Source organism: Peromyscus leucopus, chromosome 2 (assembly GCF_004664715.2).
Source record: "Peromyscus leucopus breed LL Stock chromosome 2, UCI_PerLeu_2.1, whole genome shotgun sequence".
Taxonomy (NCBI): Eukaryota; Metazoa; Chordata; class Mammalia; order Rodentia; family Cricetidae; genus Peromyscus; species Peromyscus leucopus.
In genome coordinates, this window is record NC_051064.1 from 100999591 (window position 1) to 101015740 (window position 16150).

A 16150-nucleotide genomic window follows, 5' to 3' on the forward strand; every position below is an offset into this window, starting at 1 on the left:
TATCTGGGGGAAAGCAGCTTTCAAGGAGAATCACATTGGCTTGTGGTTTTAGAGGATCTGGTTCATGTTCAGGTGGACCTCCCAGACTCACCAGTGCTTGGTGGCAAGGCGGGGAGAATAGGGAAGTAAAGCTGCTTACCTCCTGGCCAGGAAGCAAGGGACAGCAAGAGGAAGGGGTCCGCTCTCTCCCAGGATCCCATTCAATACTATGTCCTCAGTGAACTAAAGACCTCCCCCTTGCCCTGCCCCTTAAAGGTTCCCCTCTGCGATAGAACCACTATGAATATAAAGATCTTACAATGCAGGTCTTTTACAGGGGACATTGAAGAGCCAAGACACAGAAAACCCCATGTAGAGAAAAATCAACAGCCCCCAAGTGGACTATGATATAATACAATAAATTGAAATAAATTATAGAACCACCTGAAAGGGGAGCCATTCTCTTACCTGTTTGTTCCTGTGGCAAATCCAAAGCAATTCAGTATAAATTTCCATTTACCCATATACTAAATTCCATACGACTCCGTTTTATTTTTTTCCACTCTCTAAGTGTTGTCTTTTTGATCACGCAAATTGTTGTATAGATTAAAGTTGCCTCAACAATCAACCCTTCTTACCAGGCATGCCATCTCCAACCACACTGAAGAAGTCTGAGAAGTCTGGTTTCAGCAGCCCCTCCCCTTCGCAGACCTCCTCCCTGGGAACAGCATTCACACAGCATCACCGACCTGTCATTACAGGACCCAGAGGTGAGTTGCTCCACAGAGATCCACATGCTGTAAACATCATAATGTTGAGATCAGAGGGACAAAGTGGGGAGACAGTGAGGACTCCCCTTACAGTCAGTGATCCAATTCTTATATTTGAAGGTAGTCTCAAATTTTAGGAACCAAAGAGATTCAGCATCCGATCTTAAGTTTCAAAGATACAAAGCCAATCTTTTTCAGGGGAAGGGGCAGTGGGATTTTGCAAAGAGGTAGGAAATACCTTGAACCAAAATTAAGTGTGCCCTCAAGTTGTGTGTGTGCACGTCTATGTGTATGTGTTTGGGTGAGTGCTTTTTCCATGTGGTCAGTTACCTATTTCTCACATAAATGTTTTTTCAGTCTCCCATCCTTACTGATTCTCTTCCCATGAAGTCCTATTTCCATATGTGGCATTTTGTGTTGAGGTTGTTGGCATTGGGGTGTTGACGAGTCATCTTCATTCACTCCTTTTGAAGTGGTAGATAGTTTGTCTGGTTTTCATTGCAATGTTTTCCCTATTTTAGTCTCATGTGCTTTTAAGTTTATTATTAAAATGTGTCCACAAGAAATATGATTTGTATTTCACATTAAAGACAAGCCTTAAACCTCAAGAGAATGTCATCAAATCACTTAACTTGATCCTATTGCAAGATAAAAATATTTATTAGTTTATTTATAAAACCCCCACAGTAGAAGTATGAATAACTGTGACCATTTGCACCCTTCCATCAGATTGTCTTTTACATTTGTGATCTACCAGCTCACATCATCAAACACCAGGGAGAGTTACAGTCTCTGATCTACTTTGACATATACCTGAGGAAACTGATATTTGTTGCATTAACTCAATGTTAGGGCCTCTGTTATAAGGCATCTGGTTATTTCCATCTGTGAGGGTTACACCCTCATGATCTACTCAACTTCTAAAGGTACCACCTTATACTCCAGTTTCTTTTCAGATCATGTAAATCCTTTGCCCTTTACTGAACGTCCCACCTCCAATACTATCTCATTGGGATTAAGATTTCATCACATGCATTTTGTGGGGGACAAAAGCCTCTGGTCTACAGCAGCAGTTAAGCACCAAAGCTGGAAGGTCAAATGTGCCCATGTTTGAATCTGTGCTACCATTTATGCCAACTGTACTTCTCTGAGGTTCTATACCTAGAAAGAATTGTACTGTCAGAAGTAAATGCATATGTCTATAGTCATTTGCAGTGTCTGAAAACAGATCATGTATACAAGTCGGACAAACCCCTTTCATCCAGGTTTTGAAAATCTCATGCTGTCCCCTGTTACCTTTGCCCTATTGACAAATTACCCATCCCCAAACCCAGCTCACATATGGACTGAGCATCCTTCATCCAGAATGCTCAAGACCATAGTGTTTGGAATTTGGGATTCGCAAATGTTTGCACATATAACATGAAATATTTTGGGCATTCCACTGAGATTCATTCATGTTTTATATATACCTTATACACATAACCCGAAGCCCGTTTTATATAGTATTTTAACATACTTGAGTTTTGGCTGCTGTTTAGCACATGGGGTCAGGTGTACTGTTCCCTACTTGTGTCGTCTCTGTGTTCAAAAGGTCTAGGGTTTTGACATGTTCCAGCCTTGGTGCTTTTAGATTAAGGATGTTCAACTTGCGTTACTTTGGACGGGAAGCCTCTTTAGCTGCATCTCCTTACCCTCCACAGCTCCTCCCACAGCTTTTCATGCCTGCACATTCTCTACTGTTGCCTTGCATTCTTAGCTAATGTTCAAGTCTGGTCCTCTCCTGAAGATATCCAGACACAAGGGTCTCCCACACATTGTATGTCTTTGTCCCTCACCGAGTAGATTTTACATTATGGATAAATTTAAAGTAGTTAAAGTACACATAAATGCATACTCAAAAGGAATTCACACCCTACCCCCACCCCACCTACCCACACACTCTGATAAATTCTCAGTGCTCCAGAATAAACAAAACTGCTTCATAAGGAATATCCAAGATTGGGAGGGGGACGGGCATATCCTGTCTTCTAAAGCAAACTGTGTGAGATAACCTCAGCAAAGCTTTGGTACTGAATGCTCTGCCTTGTTTTAGTTTATGCTCTTCTGACTACTCTGCTGGGTGCATTGTAAAGGTAGAGGCATGCGGTTTCCTAAATCCAATCTCCTCCCTGGCATTGGCTTTCTTTGTGGCTTTGATAAATCACTTAGCCTCGTGATCTCAGTTGGCCCATCCATACCTCTGGAATATTACTTTGACATCTATTTCTCTGTGTGGTTAGAATCAGGTGAAAGGGTTAAACTGTGTTGGAACAGCCTGGAGCAAGGAGAGTTACTAAAGCTTGACGAAGCCTTTTTTGTCATTGTACACAATTACACATGGTGGGCACTTAAAGTCCTCACCACCGTAACATATGTAATCATGGCAATGTATTTTACCTATGATAATGAAAAAGAGAACCTTTGCCCTTCTTCCTGTTGTTTCAAAGCTGTGAATTTGTCTGGTGATCTAGATTCAGTTCTGAAACTTGTTTCACTCACGGCCTCTTTTTGGCTGAGAAGTCTCTACGTGACTTTGGGTATATAGACATATCAAATGGTATCTAAGTCCAACAGTAACTGATAAAAAACCATAAAAAATTATTTTAAACAATTTGTTGGTTAATATGTATTTTAGTAAAGACCAAAGTTAACTTGTCATGAATGAGATGGACATGCTTATTAATTTTCCACACAGAATTAAATTTTGGCTGAATATTTGATAATGCATGTCATGAAGCATCTTCAACATTTTTAGATTGAATCAGTACTTTAATTTTTATCATCAATTCTGAGACTGTCACCACACTCACATACACACACACACACACAAACACACACACACACACACATATGTAGTATCATTCCACAAATTGTTAGGAAATTTGTCCTAACTTAAAGCCAGAAGTCACTGAGTTTTTTTCTATAAAGTTCATCAACTTTTAAGCCAAATATTTTAGGCCAACTTTTAAAACTAAATATTCCAATATAATCCAGAGTTGTATTAAAATGATACTTAAATACTGAGAAATGATGATAGAAAAATATTCTTTGTCTTCCTTAATCAAACCATTTTGTTTCTATAAGAGCAGAGGGCTCTATATGTAAAAAAAAATTCAATTCGGCATTCAAGAGTCTCAGCTCTGAGCTGAGGTGTCACAGGTGACCTTCACTGTGTTTTGTGGTGTGGCTGGCGTGTGGAATGGGAAGTACATATGCACTCAGAACCAAGGCTCCGGTAAAGTCGTGTGATCGACCTAGCTGAACATTACAGAATCACCTTGAGTTCATTAACTATTTAATTTTAATTTTTGGCTGTGCAGAATCTTTTCTTGTTGCCAATTTTTGCACAACTCCCACATTTAGCGCTATGACTCCATATGGGGATGCAACACACAGTTTAAGAAAATAATCCCTGAAGTGTGTGTCTGACCCTTTTTATAGTGTGTGTGTGTGTGTGTGTGTGAGAGAGAGAGAGAGAGAAAGAGAGAGAGAGAGAGAACAGGCGTGGGTGTGCAGGTCAGAGGGTGACTTGCAAGGATCAGTTCTCTCCTTTGACAATATGGAATCCAGGCATTAAGTTTGGGTCATCAGCCTTGACTGAAAGCTCCTTCACCAACTGATCCATTTTTCCGACCTTTGTCTGACTTCTTTTAAGATTTGGAGTAATCGTTAATGATATTTTACATTTGTTGAAGCTATGAGAGTTCTTGAAAATTACCTTTCTGCCTAAAGTCTTTCGTGTTTTCAAAAATAGTGCGATGGAAAGTGGCACTTCAATGCTTCACATTGAAAAAAATCAGCTGTGCTTCAGAGATTCATAAAGAAAGGCTTCAGTCACACACTGGGAGGCCACATCCAACCAACTGGACTCTAGGAATCATGTGGCCCAATGCATCCCGATATGACCTAACAATGTGTTTGTCTATGCGGATCAGAAAAATATCATTAAGTCATAACTTAAGAAAATGACAAGCCAGGCTTGGTGATAGATGCCTGTAATGTAACAAGAGGCCGAGAGAAGAGCATCTCAAATTCAGTGTGTTTAAGGCCAACCTGGGTGACTTAGTGAGACCATGTCATCAAACTTGAAAATAATTCAAAAAAGGCTAGGGCTAGAGCTCAGCGGTGAGGTGCACTTCTCCCGTGTGCAGGACATGAAGGCACAGGCTTAATCCTAAATGAACAACAACAAAAACCCTAACTCTTAGTGCACCTCTGCTGTCGTGGCCCCAGAATTATATCAAGGAGTGAAATGTCTTCTCTATGATTCAGATATGATTGGTTCCCTAAAGGTTGATACGGCGGAAGTTTGACCCCTGGTGTTGCCATGTTAGGGCTCCTGGAACATTTAAGAGATGGAGTCTAGTACAAGGTAGTCATATCAGAGGCTTCCTCAAGAGTAAACTAATGCTGTCTCCTCTAAAGGTTAGGGTCCGGTTGGTAGGAGTGGACTCATTCTCAAGAGAGTGAATTGTTACAAAAAGTTGGGGCCCGATTCTCCACTGGTCTCTTGCACCCTTGATTGAACACATGCCCCTTCTGTACATGACCATTTCTCTCTCTGCTTCTCTGCCATGCCATGACAGAGACAGAGGCCCTTCACCAGCATGGCTGTCACGAGTCACCAGACTCCAAAGGCAAATAAACATCTCTACAAGCACCCTGCCTTAGGAACTTTGTTATAGTGACAGAGAACAGGCTAGCAGAGCCAGGCTTCAGAAGGCCCCTTTCCTCAGCATGGCCACCACATTCCTGCCTGCCTTAGGCCTATACTTCCAGCTGGAACAAGGGAAAGGAGGAAGTGCCAGCTCATAGTCTTTTATAATTCTTTTCTTTCTACATTGACTTACCGTGTGGATGTGGATGTGGAGATGTGTGTGTGTGTGTGTGTGTGTGTGTGTGTGTGTGTGTGTGTGTGTGTGTGTACATGCAATGTAGAGGCCAGAGGCAAGTTGCAGGAGTCTCTCCTCCTACTTTGTGGGTCTCAGGAACTGAATCAGGTCTTCAGGATTGGCAGCAAGCACCTTTACCTGCTGAGCGTCTCACCAGCCCTCCATTCCCGCTTTTGTTCTGTCACATGGTCAGAACTATACTATATGATTAGCTCCAGCTCTAAGGGAGGTGCAAAGTATGGATTCGATTTTTTTTAGCTGAATTAATTAATTAGCTGAATATAATCATCAATATGTACAAAATTGGGGTTGTATAAATCAATAGATGAGGAAGGAATATATTAGTGATCTGTTCCTTATATGACTTACCAATAGCAATCTGAGCTGGCCAGAGCCAAGACCAGAATCCATCTTGTTTAGTTTCCGGATCAGTAGTTTCTAACCTTTACTCTGCCACTGGGGAAAAAATAATAAGCTACCTTTATTTAAACCCTTAGTTTGTGTTCACACTTCTTATTACTCCAAGGCATGATGTGGCCATTTAGCTACTTTGATAATCATGACATAGACTGTGTTGTCACCCTGAGTTTGTCTACAGCTATCTAAAGAGCTCCTGGAGCTTCTTTCTTTATTGGCCTGTGGTTCCTTGCTACTAGCAAAGACACAGTTTCTGTGAGGCACAAGTCACTTCAAACACTTTTTTAAAGTCATTTTGGCTTTTCTCAATGTTAAAATTAACTTGAAAACTCTTATTACCATCTGGTGACCCATTAATTTTTCCCACAAATGTTTACCAAGTGCTCACAACAAACAAGGTACTTTTCTAGTTACTGAATAGAGGGAGCAAGGGAAGCCTGAATCTGATCCCCAGAGTACTTACTACTCGGCGGCAGCTGAGGGATGAGACAAGCCAGCAGTTGTGTGGTGGGCTGAATCAACCCTAATCCGAAAGTCTAAAATCCAAAATGCTCCAAAGTCTGGGCTTTTGAGCGCAGGTGTGACACAGCCCGGGCAGCACATTGGTGCCCAATGTTTATCACATTTTGAATTTCAGATTCTCTGCTTAGGGTTGTTTATATACAGATATTCCCAAATCTAAAATAAAATCCAAACTCAGAATCACATAGAGTCCCAAGCATGTCAGAAAATGGACCTGACCTACACTGTGCTAGGAGAGGCACCAGATGCCAGGGAAGACAAAGAAGGGCATCCTCTTGGGGAAATACCATGTCATTTGGCATTGTCAGAGTACAAACAAGAATGATGCTTAACCCCGTCTCAAACCTTTTGCCATCTGTTTGTCAGTATGCAAAATAGAGAGCAACCGAAAACAAATGATTCTGTTAGACAACTAGGTACTAGGAAATTAAAATGAGCCAAAGGCAGGTGTGGCTAAACCACTGCCTCTTTATGAGTGAGTGAGTGAGTGTGTGTATGTGTATGCACATGTGTGTGTGTACACATATACCTGTATGTGTATATATGTGGTGTGTTTGCACATGGGGTGTGTGTGTGTGTGTGTGTGTGTGTGTGTGTGTGTGTGTGTGTGTGTAGAAGTCAAATTGTCCTGATTCTGAAAATATTCATAACATATACCAAAACAATAATCATATAAACCAAAGATTTGTTGTACAGCTTTCAAAGACTCGTGCTGTTTGGAGAGGATGTCAAAACTTTATATGCCCTAAAAACCTTTCTAAGTCCATGATCCTCCTGGCCCATAAGAGAATCCTGCTCTTCATGATGAAACATCTGAGGAGCGGAAGTCAACCATAACTCCCACTTTGGCCAAGAAAAACATACTGCGGAGAATTATGAGCATGAAGATCATCTTTCCAGAAATCAGGGTCACCAGGAATGGTTGGAGGAGCGTGGATTGTGACATGCACAGATAGTAAGAAAGCAGCAGGGGAGGAGAGATAAATATGAAGGCAGGAGTTATTAAATGGCAGACACCGCGTCTTACATGCTCATCCCTGAATCCCTCAGCCTCGTGACTTGCAGGAGAGCTCTTGAAAACCATCCCTCAAATAAATGAATGAATGCACACATGTGATTGAAACAGAAAGTGTGGGAGATAATGGGAAGTCCTTCCCACCCCCTTCTGTAGTAACAACAACAATAATAACTAATAATGTTCAAGAACAAGTATTTTGCAGCATTTATGGAGGTGCCTGGAAGGTGTAGGTGTTCAGTATGTTCAAGAGTCTCTACCTTGCTATGTATCAAGAAAAAATAGCTCAAAATTTTGGGCCCCTTTACAAGAACACAGTATTTGCCTGTAATATTGTTTCTATCCAGTGACAAACCCAAAGGAGAGACGTGCCCTGGTACTTCATCACTCTGGCCATGAACCTACTGGTTGGCAGAGGCCCCAAGGGCTAGGTGTGGCCAGCTTTCTCCTGTCGTACCTGCACACTTCTTGGCTGTTCAGGAAAGCCTCTTAAACCTAGCTGTAGAACATGCTGATGCTCAACTGGGTCTAATTTGTTTCTCCTGGGTTAGTGCAATTGAATCATCTCAAGAAAATGAGAAGTAATTAAGTACCTGTTGCAAACACGGCGCTGACATGCTCTGCCAACCGACAGACTCGGGGAGTTTATTTATTATCGGAGTTTGTCATCTGGGAAAACATGACATCGCCCTTCTCCAGGAGGAATTACCCCAGTTGATTTTCAAACCCAGGCATCACAGACCTAACCAGCTCCACTCTGGAGCACAGGAAACCACGAGGAAGATTTGGAAATACAAAGTGAGCACACACACAGCGCCCCAGCTTCACAGGGACACCTCGTCCAGGGGCCTGGAAGTTATGGGATAGCAGAGAGGAAGTGCAGCATTTTAGCAAAGGCTCTTTAAGTCTCAGCTCAGGAAATTATTAAATTCATTAGCCAGATACTTACAACCAGCTATTACTGCCCAGCCAAAGGAAAAACTAGCGCCAGCAAATGTTTTAAAACTACAACTAAACAAAAGTCAGGAAGCGTGTAATTAAAACTGTACCTTTATTGTATTGTAAAGAGTTTCACTGTGACATGGAAAATATTTAAAGGAGAAGGCTGTTTAGCTAATTTCTCTGCAAGTGAGCTGTGGAGTGGAGAACCATCCTAAATTAACTGTAAGGCCACCCACCGAGCGAACCTCGTAAAGGGCCAGGGCAACTCAGCTTGGTTTTGTGTAACTGTTCAATAATTACCAGATAAATGCATAACTCAAAGCTCTATTACACTAATAATTTGTATGAAGATAGATGTGTGGGACCCCCTGCTGGGTTAATTTGTCATCCTGCAGGAATCTTTAAAGAGGGTTGCTCTGTAGTGGAATCATGTTAATATGCTGTCCAGGGAGGACAGGCTAGAGCAGGGGACCACTTGGCTCCTTAATCTCTTCAAGAGTCACAGAGCCCCTGGAGGGAGGGCTGCGGATAATAGGGTGATTAGCCTAGTGGACCCCACACTCATCCTGACAAAGGAGGCTGCCTCCCCTCTCTGTCCCTTACCCTTTCTTTCTCTCTCCTTCAGCCCCACACTTCCTGCCACTGGCATGCACCATGGAGCCCCATGCACATATAAGTGGAGGCCATGGCCAAGACCCCTTACTGACACCAGATACATCAACTGTAACTGGCTTTATAATCAGATAAGTCCCTGAGGAGTTCTTCCTTCCTCCTTTAGTTTAATCTTATGTAGATTCCATGCTTACACTCATGATTTGTTTTCTTTTTTTCGGCACAAAAGCAAACATTTGAAATTGAACTTGTATCTTCTCTTTCTGTGAAACAGCCTCTTCCCGCGCTCTCCCTCCTTCGCTCCTCCTTTTCTCCTCCCCCCCCACCCCCAACTGCTGTTTTGAATAGAAAGCTCACACTTAGGCATCAGTGCAGGTTTGAGCCTCCCCTACTGACAGAATCATAAATCATGTTCAAGTTAAGTGCGTCGCATGGCCTGGAGTGGAGCTTCCTCAGTGTTTATGTGGTCCAGCCTCTCAGCCATTGGAGCAGGGGAATGCACACCGCGTAGGACTGTCCTGTCCTGTCCCCATGGCTGCAGGAACACTGAGTCATGCTTCCAGGCTGCATCCTTTGTGTTGGGAACACCAACAGGGCATTTAGTCACCCACGTGATTTGGAAAGTTGTAGTTCCACAGAAAACTTACATCCATTGTTTGCCGTTTCTTTATATTAAATGTCAGTTGCTTCTCTACCTCTCTCAAAGAGTTCAGTTTTCTAATGTGAAAAGGACATGTGAGAACATCAGACCTGCCTGTTTCTACTTCAATCCTAAGGGGGTCTGGGACAAAAACTCTAAAAGGAAATAAAGCATTTGACCTCTGAAAAGGTCATTTAAAGAGAAGCAGAGGTTATCTAGGAAGGAGCTATGCCTGGCAGTAGAATTGGCCACAACAGAATTCAGGTTCTACCAAGCCATGTGGCTCTGGTTAAGCCTGGGCAGGTCATTGGTCCTCAGTGGGCCCTTGTGTTCCCATTTTCACATAATCATCAATGGGAGAAGGAGTAAAGTGCCCTGTGTAATGACGGGCTTGGAACACAGTCTGTGTCCAGGAAGTGTCCCTTTTACTCGGGCTCCCTCTTGCATTCAGAGCCTCCTTCACTCTCTTGAAGTGGTCTCCCACCCTTCTGCCCCCACTTTCCATCTGCTCGTGCTGATGTAGAAGTAAATCTAGAACAAGCGGGAAAGCAAAGATGGTCTTGAGGAAGTGAGCAGACCCAGGCCCTATGCCCCCACTCTTGTGGAAGAATCCTGGACTCCACAGTGGAGCAGGTGACCCAACCCTTGGCAGACAGAGGCTTCGCCTAGACAAGCTCTCCTTTATCCATGGCTCTTGCTAAAGGGGGAAGAATCTTTGTTCATCAGGATCTGCTGCTTACGGAGTCGATTCAGCCGACAATCATTAAGCCTTCATCTGCCATCGACAATGGAGGCCCAAAGGGTCAAGTTCAAAAGACCACCCCTGCCTTTCTACCTAACAGAACAATCATTGCTGCAACTGAGATAACATTAGTGAGCGGATGCTGGAAGAACCTAAGAACAGCACCCTCACCGCCTGAGCTGTGGGTGGAGATTGGAGTCTGTGTCCATCAGGTTCTGTGGGCAACTTCTGTTGACACAGAAAACATTGTCATGTTAGGGGATGTCACTAGATCATCCCGAGCCCCCAAATTCCTGAGCACTATAATAAGAATTGCTTAATTGTTAAATTCTTGAGAGTGAACTGGAGATATGTTAATGAAGGCTCTTGTTTAAGAATTCCAACCAAATTGCTTAGCCTTCCACTGACTGGCCAAAGAAGACCATGGGTTAGGTTCAGCAACTGATCTATGGGTGTGTGGCTTCAAGTGGACACAGATCAGGTTCCCAGATCATAACTTCCCTCTTCTATTCCTCTCACTGTAAGTCCCATTCACAGGCTTCATCTCCTCGTGTTGTAGTGCACAGAGCATGAGCAACTTTACACTTACCTACCAACTTAATCCAAAGGGAGAACGAATCACTTTTCTACATTGGATCTAGAAAAGCAGCTACCATTGGATGCCCATGGCTCTCATTGGCCTAACTGGGGCCATTTGCTCACCTTTTAAACAATCTTCATATCTAAAAGATAACGGGATATCTTGTTGTATAGCTTGAGTTTTCTAACCACCATCAGAACCAGGTGTCGGGGTTACTAACCACATAACCTGAGGCTGAGGGAGAAAAACTCTCCAAAGAAATGTTAGACCTCCACTTACAGGAGAAAGGATGCGGACAGCTGGGCAGGCAAAAACAATGCCTTACATTACAAGAGGGAGGAGGAGTTGAGATGCTAGGCAGTAACCAGCAACCCTCTCCAGCCCGGGGCTTGTCTCTGCACTTGGCACTTGCAGAGCACAAGTAAAACCCGAGCTTAGAAAGCCATCTTTAGTTCATGCTGTGAACCTTGGGTTAGTTACTTCCATGTTGCTGTGGTGAAATACCATAACCAAAAGCAGCTTAAGTAAGAAAGGGTTTATTTGGACTCCAGAGGGGCAGAGTGCATCATGAAGGAGAAGACATGGCAGGGCAACAGGAGCAAGAAACTGACTGACCACATTTTCACACACAGTGATAGGAGGCTATAAACCCTCCAAGTCTGCCTCCCAGTCAAGTGCTTTCTCCAGCAGCTCTATCCCTCCTAAGGTTCTACAACCTTCTATAACAGTGCCACCTACTGGAGACCAAGTGTTCAAATCCATGGACCTATGGAGGACATTTCTCATTGAAGCCAAGGCAGACCTGCAGCTTCATTTGTAAACACTCTTGAGTGTCTGTTCCTGGTCCCACTGTATATTCTGGATTACATTTCCTATATCTCATTCCTAAAGATATCTGAAGGATAATAAGTACTCCAAGTCTAGCTAGCATACTCTTTAGCATGTAGTAGATTCTCAGTATGTTTGTTGAATGACTGGGTCTACTATACCTCTATACATTCATTCTTCCCCTCACAACAGTCTTCTAATTGGTGTTATTACAAAAACAAATGTGCCAGTTTAGAAAGTTTAAGCTGCTTTGTGCACATTAGCAAGGAAGGAACAGTTTTAATCCATAGTGGTTGCTTTCTAAAACCCATACAGAACAGAGCAGGTCCACAAGGGGAAAGGAGGGTCAGGGGAGGCTGGCACCAAGCAGTGGACACCAGAGCCAGATGCTACCAGACTTTACATGCTGGACTAACTCTTCGTCCCCTTGAGTAAATGCTACTAACATTAGGAAGAGATACTCTAATTCTGCAAGATGACTAAAAAGACTTCAAAATCAGGAGGGCACTCAGAGATGATCTTTGCTGATCAGATTCAACAGCCCCATCTGAAAGTGCGGTCAGCCTGATGGTTCGTGGAGAGAAGTGCTAAGACTTACCCTTGGCTTCGCAGTTCTAGGCCTGCCTCGGTGTGCTTTCTATGGCTGTGATAAAACACCTGGACCAAAAGTGACTTGGAGAGGAAAAGGTTTATGCCATCTTAGAGCTTACAGTCCATCTTTGTGTGAAGTCAGAGCAGGAACCTTAAGGCAGGAACTAAAGCAGAGACCGTGGGAGAGTTCTGTTTACTGGCTTGCTTCCCTGGCTACCTCGGCTTTCTTACACACCCCAGGACTGCTCAGAGCGGGGGCGCTATTCACAGTGGGTGGGATCTAGGGGTCTCAAAAATTAATCAAGATGTCCCACCGTATGACCCACAGGTCAGTACAATGGAAACATCTTCTCAGTGAGGTTCCCTCTTCCCAGGGACTCTAGCTTGTGTGCAGTTGACGAAAATACCAACCAGCACTGGGATCCTGGCTTGCTTTGTGTAAACATGGCTCCTTGCGTTGTATTTACTGTAGAGAAAGACTTGCAAACAGCACCAGTCCCAGCACCTGTCGTCTGTGCAGCCATAACTTCGTCACAGGTGTGGGTGCTGAAATTTGCTTGCAGCACGCCAGTGGTCTTGGACCTCAGGAGATTCCATCCTGCTTCTCTTAACCACATAATCATCCCTTCTGTGGTGGGTTTTTTTTCCCCAAAAAATAATTGTTTTGATGTGTTTGTCGTTCTTCATCTCTTGCCTCATAGTCTCACTTGTGCTTTGCGTAGAAGTCCAAGTTCCCTTCATAGAACTGGATTCCTGTCAACTTTGCCTATCAAATTCTCACTCTTCATATCTGCGATAGCCACAGCTGTTAGATGCTGTTTGAACACATTTCACATCAGCCACCCTGGTAGCTTATGCAGTTAGTGCGAGAATATGGTCATTTCAGAAATCCTGTCAGGAGAAAATCCGGGACTCTGTGTTAGACCTTAACTAGCATACTCCATGTCTATAAAACTCTGAATACTCTAGCCAACAGTCCAGATGTGCCCTGTAGCTTATTTTAAAAATATGTTCTTTTAAATGACATGTTTTCCAGGCTTCTAGATTTTAATGTGATTACCATGAACCAGTCGGGCTGAGTTATTTGTAAACATGATTCTAGATACTAAATTCCATACACCCACACAAATTTAAAGTGGACGGGCCTCAGTAAGTATTTTGTTCAAATCCTGTTTTGAAATGAGAGAGCCAGAGGAAGGGGACTTTGCCTATCCTTGTAAGCCATATAGAAGCAGAAACTAAACTAACACCTAGGTTTCTGTCTAAATAGAAAGCTTTCCCAAAATATACCCTTGATCCTAAAAAGCCTCTCTTGTAGTAAGTCTGTGCTAACTGTCTAACTAGCATACACCTTGTGGCCTTTCAAGGGAATGATGAAGGTTTCCATGTAACTCTGTAAAAGCCTGCTAAGAATCTGGATAGGTCAGAAGGTGGTCTGAGTGACAGATGTGTCTCCATGGTAAAAAGAAAAGGCCAGTGTGAACAGTCAGAATTAACACCCAAGGTCTGAGTTCTAAGTAGAAAAATGTCTTTGGCAAGATGGCCAAGTAATTCTAAACATCTAGGTTGTCTCAGTCTGAGTTTTAGGCAAGAGTAGCTATTTAAAACATCATTGGTCAAAAAAGAAGCATTTCAGGTTTTTGAATGTAGTTATTTTACTGTAAGATCAAAGGTATTGCCACTGCTAATATTGAATTTGCATTTTGTTGTTTGCAAAATTCATTCTAAGATCCTTATGTCATACTCATGCTGTTGCTACTCTCTTAATGTTCACATATTCGTGTGTGTGGAGATAGGCAGAGAACAGGAAATTTTTGCTCCACCACCCTTCCCCTATCTGTGGTACAATCTGTGCACAGCCAGAACTGACCTGAGAATACGGGAATAAATTCCAGCTTCCTAATTGTCCCCAAGCATCCTTTTCTGCAATGGTGATATCAATACCAGAGGCTGTTTGTTGACCATTGTGGGGTCAGAAAATGCATTGTGTGCCACATACACATTCTTGTATAATCTACGTGGTATTAGCCTCCATTATAAAGATGGCAAATAGAATCATAGAGAGGTTTAGAAACTATAGCTTGAATTGTAGTAGCAAGTGGTGGGGCTAAACCGGAAGCCCAAGTGGAGGGAGTGGAGGGAGCCCTGGGAGAGTGAAGTCCTGAACGAATGTGCGTGGTTGACGTGGGCACAGCCTGTGGAGGGCTCCATGCCTTAGCCCCACAGAAGCGGCAAAGCCTTACCTAGATGAGGCTCAGTACAAATGGCAAAGCTTTCCACCAGAGCGTACACGTGTCTATGAACAACTGGTCAGCGGGTGCAAAGACTAGCAACTGCAGCTTCCTCCCAGATGTTTACATCCTGAGACTGCTGGCCCACAGAGACCTCTTACTCCGATTAGCTAGCCCCTCCCCCTGTACGGTACCTAATGAACGTGTGGAGGCGGTCGCAGACCCCATGCGATCCCAGATTTCCTGTGTGTGTGTCTGTGTACCTGTCCTTCCTTCATTCCCTCACTGGCCTTCCTCAGGGTTCCAGGACACGAGCCACATGGGCCAAACACTTGTCTATTATGCCAGCACCCGTGGGGTCCTATCCCACATCACCTTTCTGACTTTTATGCTTAACTTGGCTTGACATGGATGGGGGCAACCACCAAGGCCAAGGTGTGCTGAATAACTGTGAAAAGGCGTAAGCAGGGGAGCATTCGTGGAGGCACGGAAGACATTCTGATAGCCTGGGAAGCATCAAAAACCTGGGACTTCACAAATGGCTTGTAAAGAAGACAGCGGAAGAAGTGACTGACAGGTGCCGCTGCAGCGTGAGAGCGTGTCAAGGATGCATGGAATCACATGAGTCTGTGCTGGGGCAAATCCAGGCCTAGCCTGTATTTTGAAATAAGATTTTGTTGAACATAGTCTCACCCTTTTGTTAATGGCATGTCTGCGGCCGCTTCTGTAAGCATGGAGTTGAATATTACCACAGACCTTCAAAATAGCCTCTACAGACTGGGAGTCTCCCTTCCGGCGCTAGACCAGAACCCAGAGCTTTTGAGAAACTCAGATCTTTTTTCTCCAGAAGCTGTGACTTTTATTTATTATTTATTTATTATTTGTATGATATAGGAGGGAGAGGTCACATGGGAGCCACAGCGTGCCTGTGAAGGTCAGAGAACAACTTTGTGGAATCAAGAGAAACTCGGATTTTTATATAGTTAAAAATGGATGAAGATAAGAATGTAAAACAAAATTGGCCTCCTGTTGTTGGCAGAGAGGAGATCTGTTTTTCCAAGAGACACACATTCTGATCTCCAATCAGAAGATGGCTTTAATTCAAGTAGAGTCACTTTTTTATCACCAGCATGGAACCCTGCGGTAGCATACTGTTACCACATCTGCAGCATTCCTAGAAAAGTGCTGCTGTTTTGCAAAGACTTATGCAATGCGATGCTTTCTCCTGTGCCTTTCACATGCTTCTCGATGACATGCAGGGTATGGACTGAGAGTCTTGGAAAAATTTGAAGAACCTTCGCTTGCTTTGAGTCACACACTTTGTTACTTAGAAAAGGCTCAGCCTCC

General features: G+C 43.4%; 1 protein-coding gene across 7 annotated transcripts in view; it reads left to right on the forward strand.

Annotated features, from left to right (window-relative positions):
- The window catches only part of Nfia (nuclear factor I A), a 542815-nt gene that overhangs the window by 465358 nt on the left and 61307 nt on the right, over positions 1 to 16150 (forward strand). For 5 of the 7 annotated variants that reach the window (XM_028870284.2, XM_028870283.2, XM_028870286.2 and 2 more), the window contains exon 7: positions 621 to 749. The exons of the other annotated variants lie outside the window; for them this stretch is intronic. In XM_028870284.2, coding sequence (XP_028726117.1) covers positions 621 to 749 — 129 coding nt within the window. The remainder of the gene's footprint in view (positions 1 to 620; positions 750 to 16150) is intronic. 7 annotated transcript variants of the gene reach the window in all.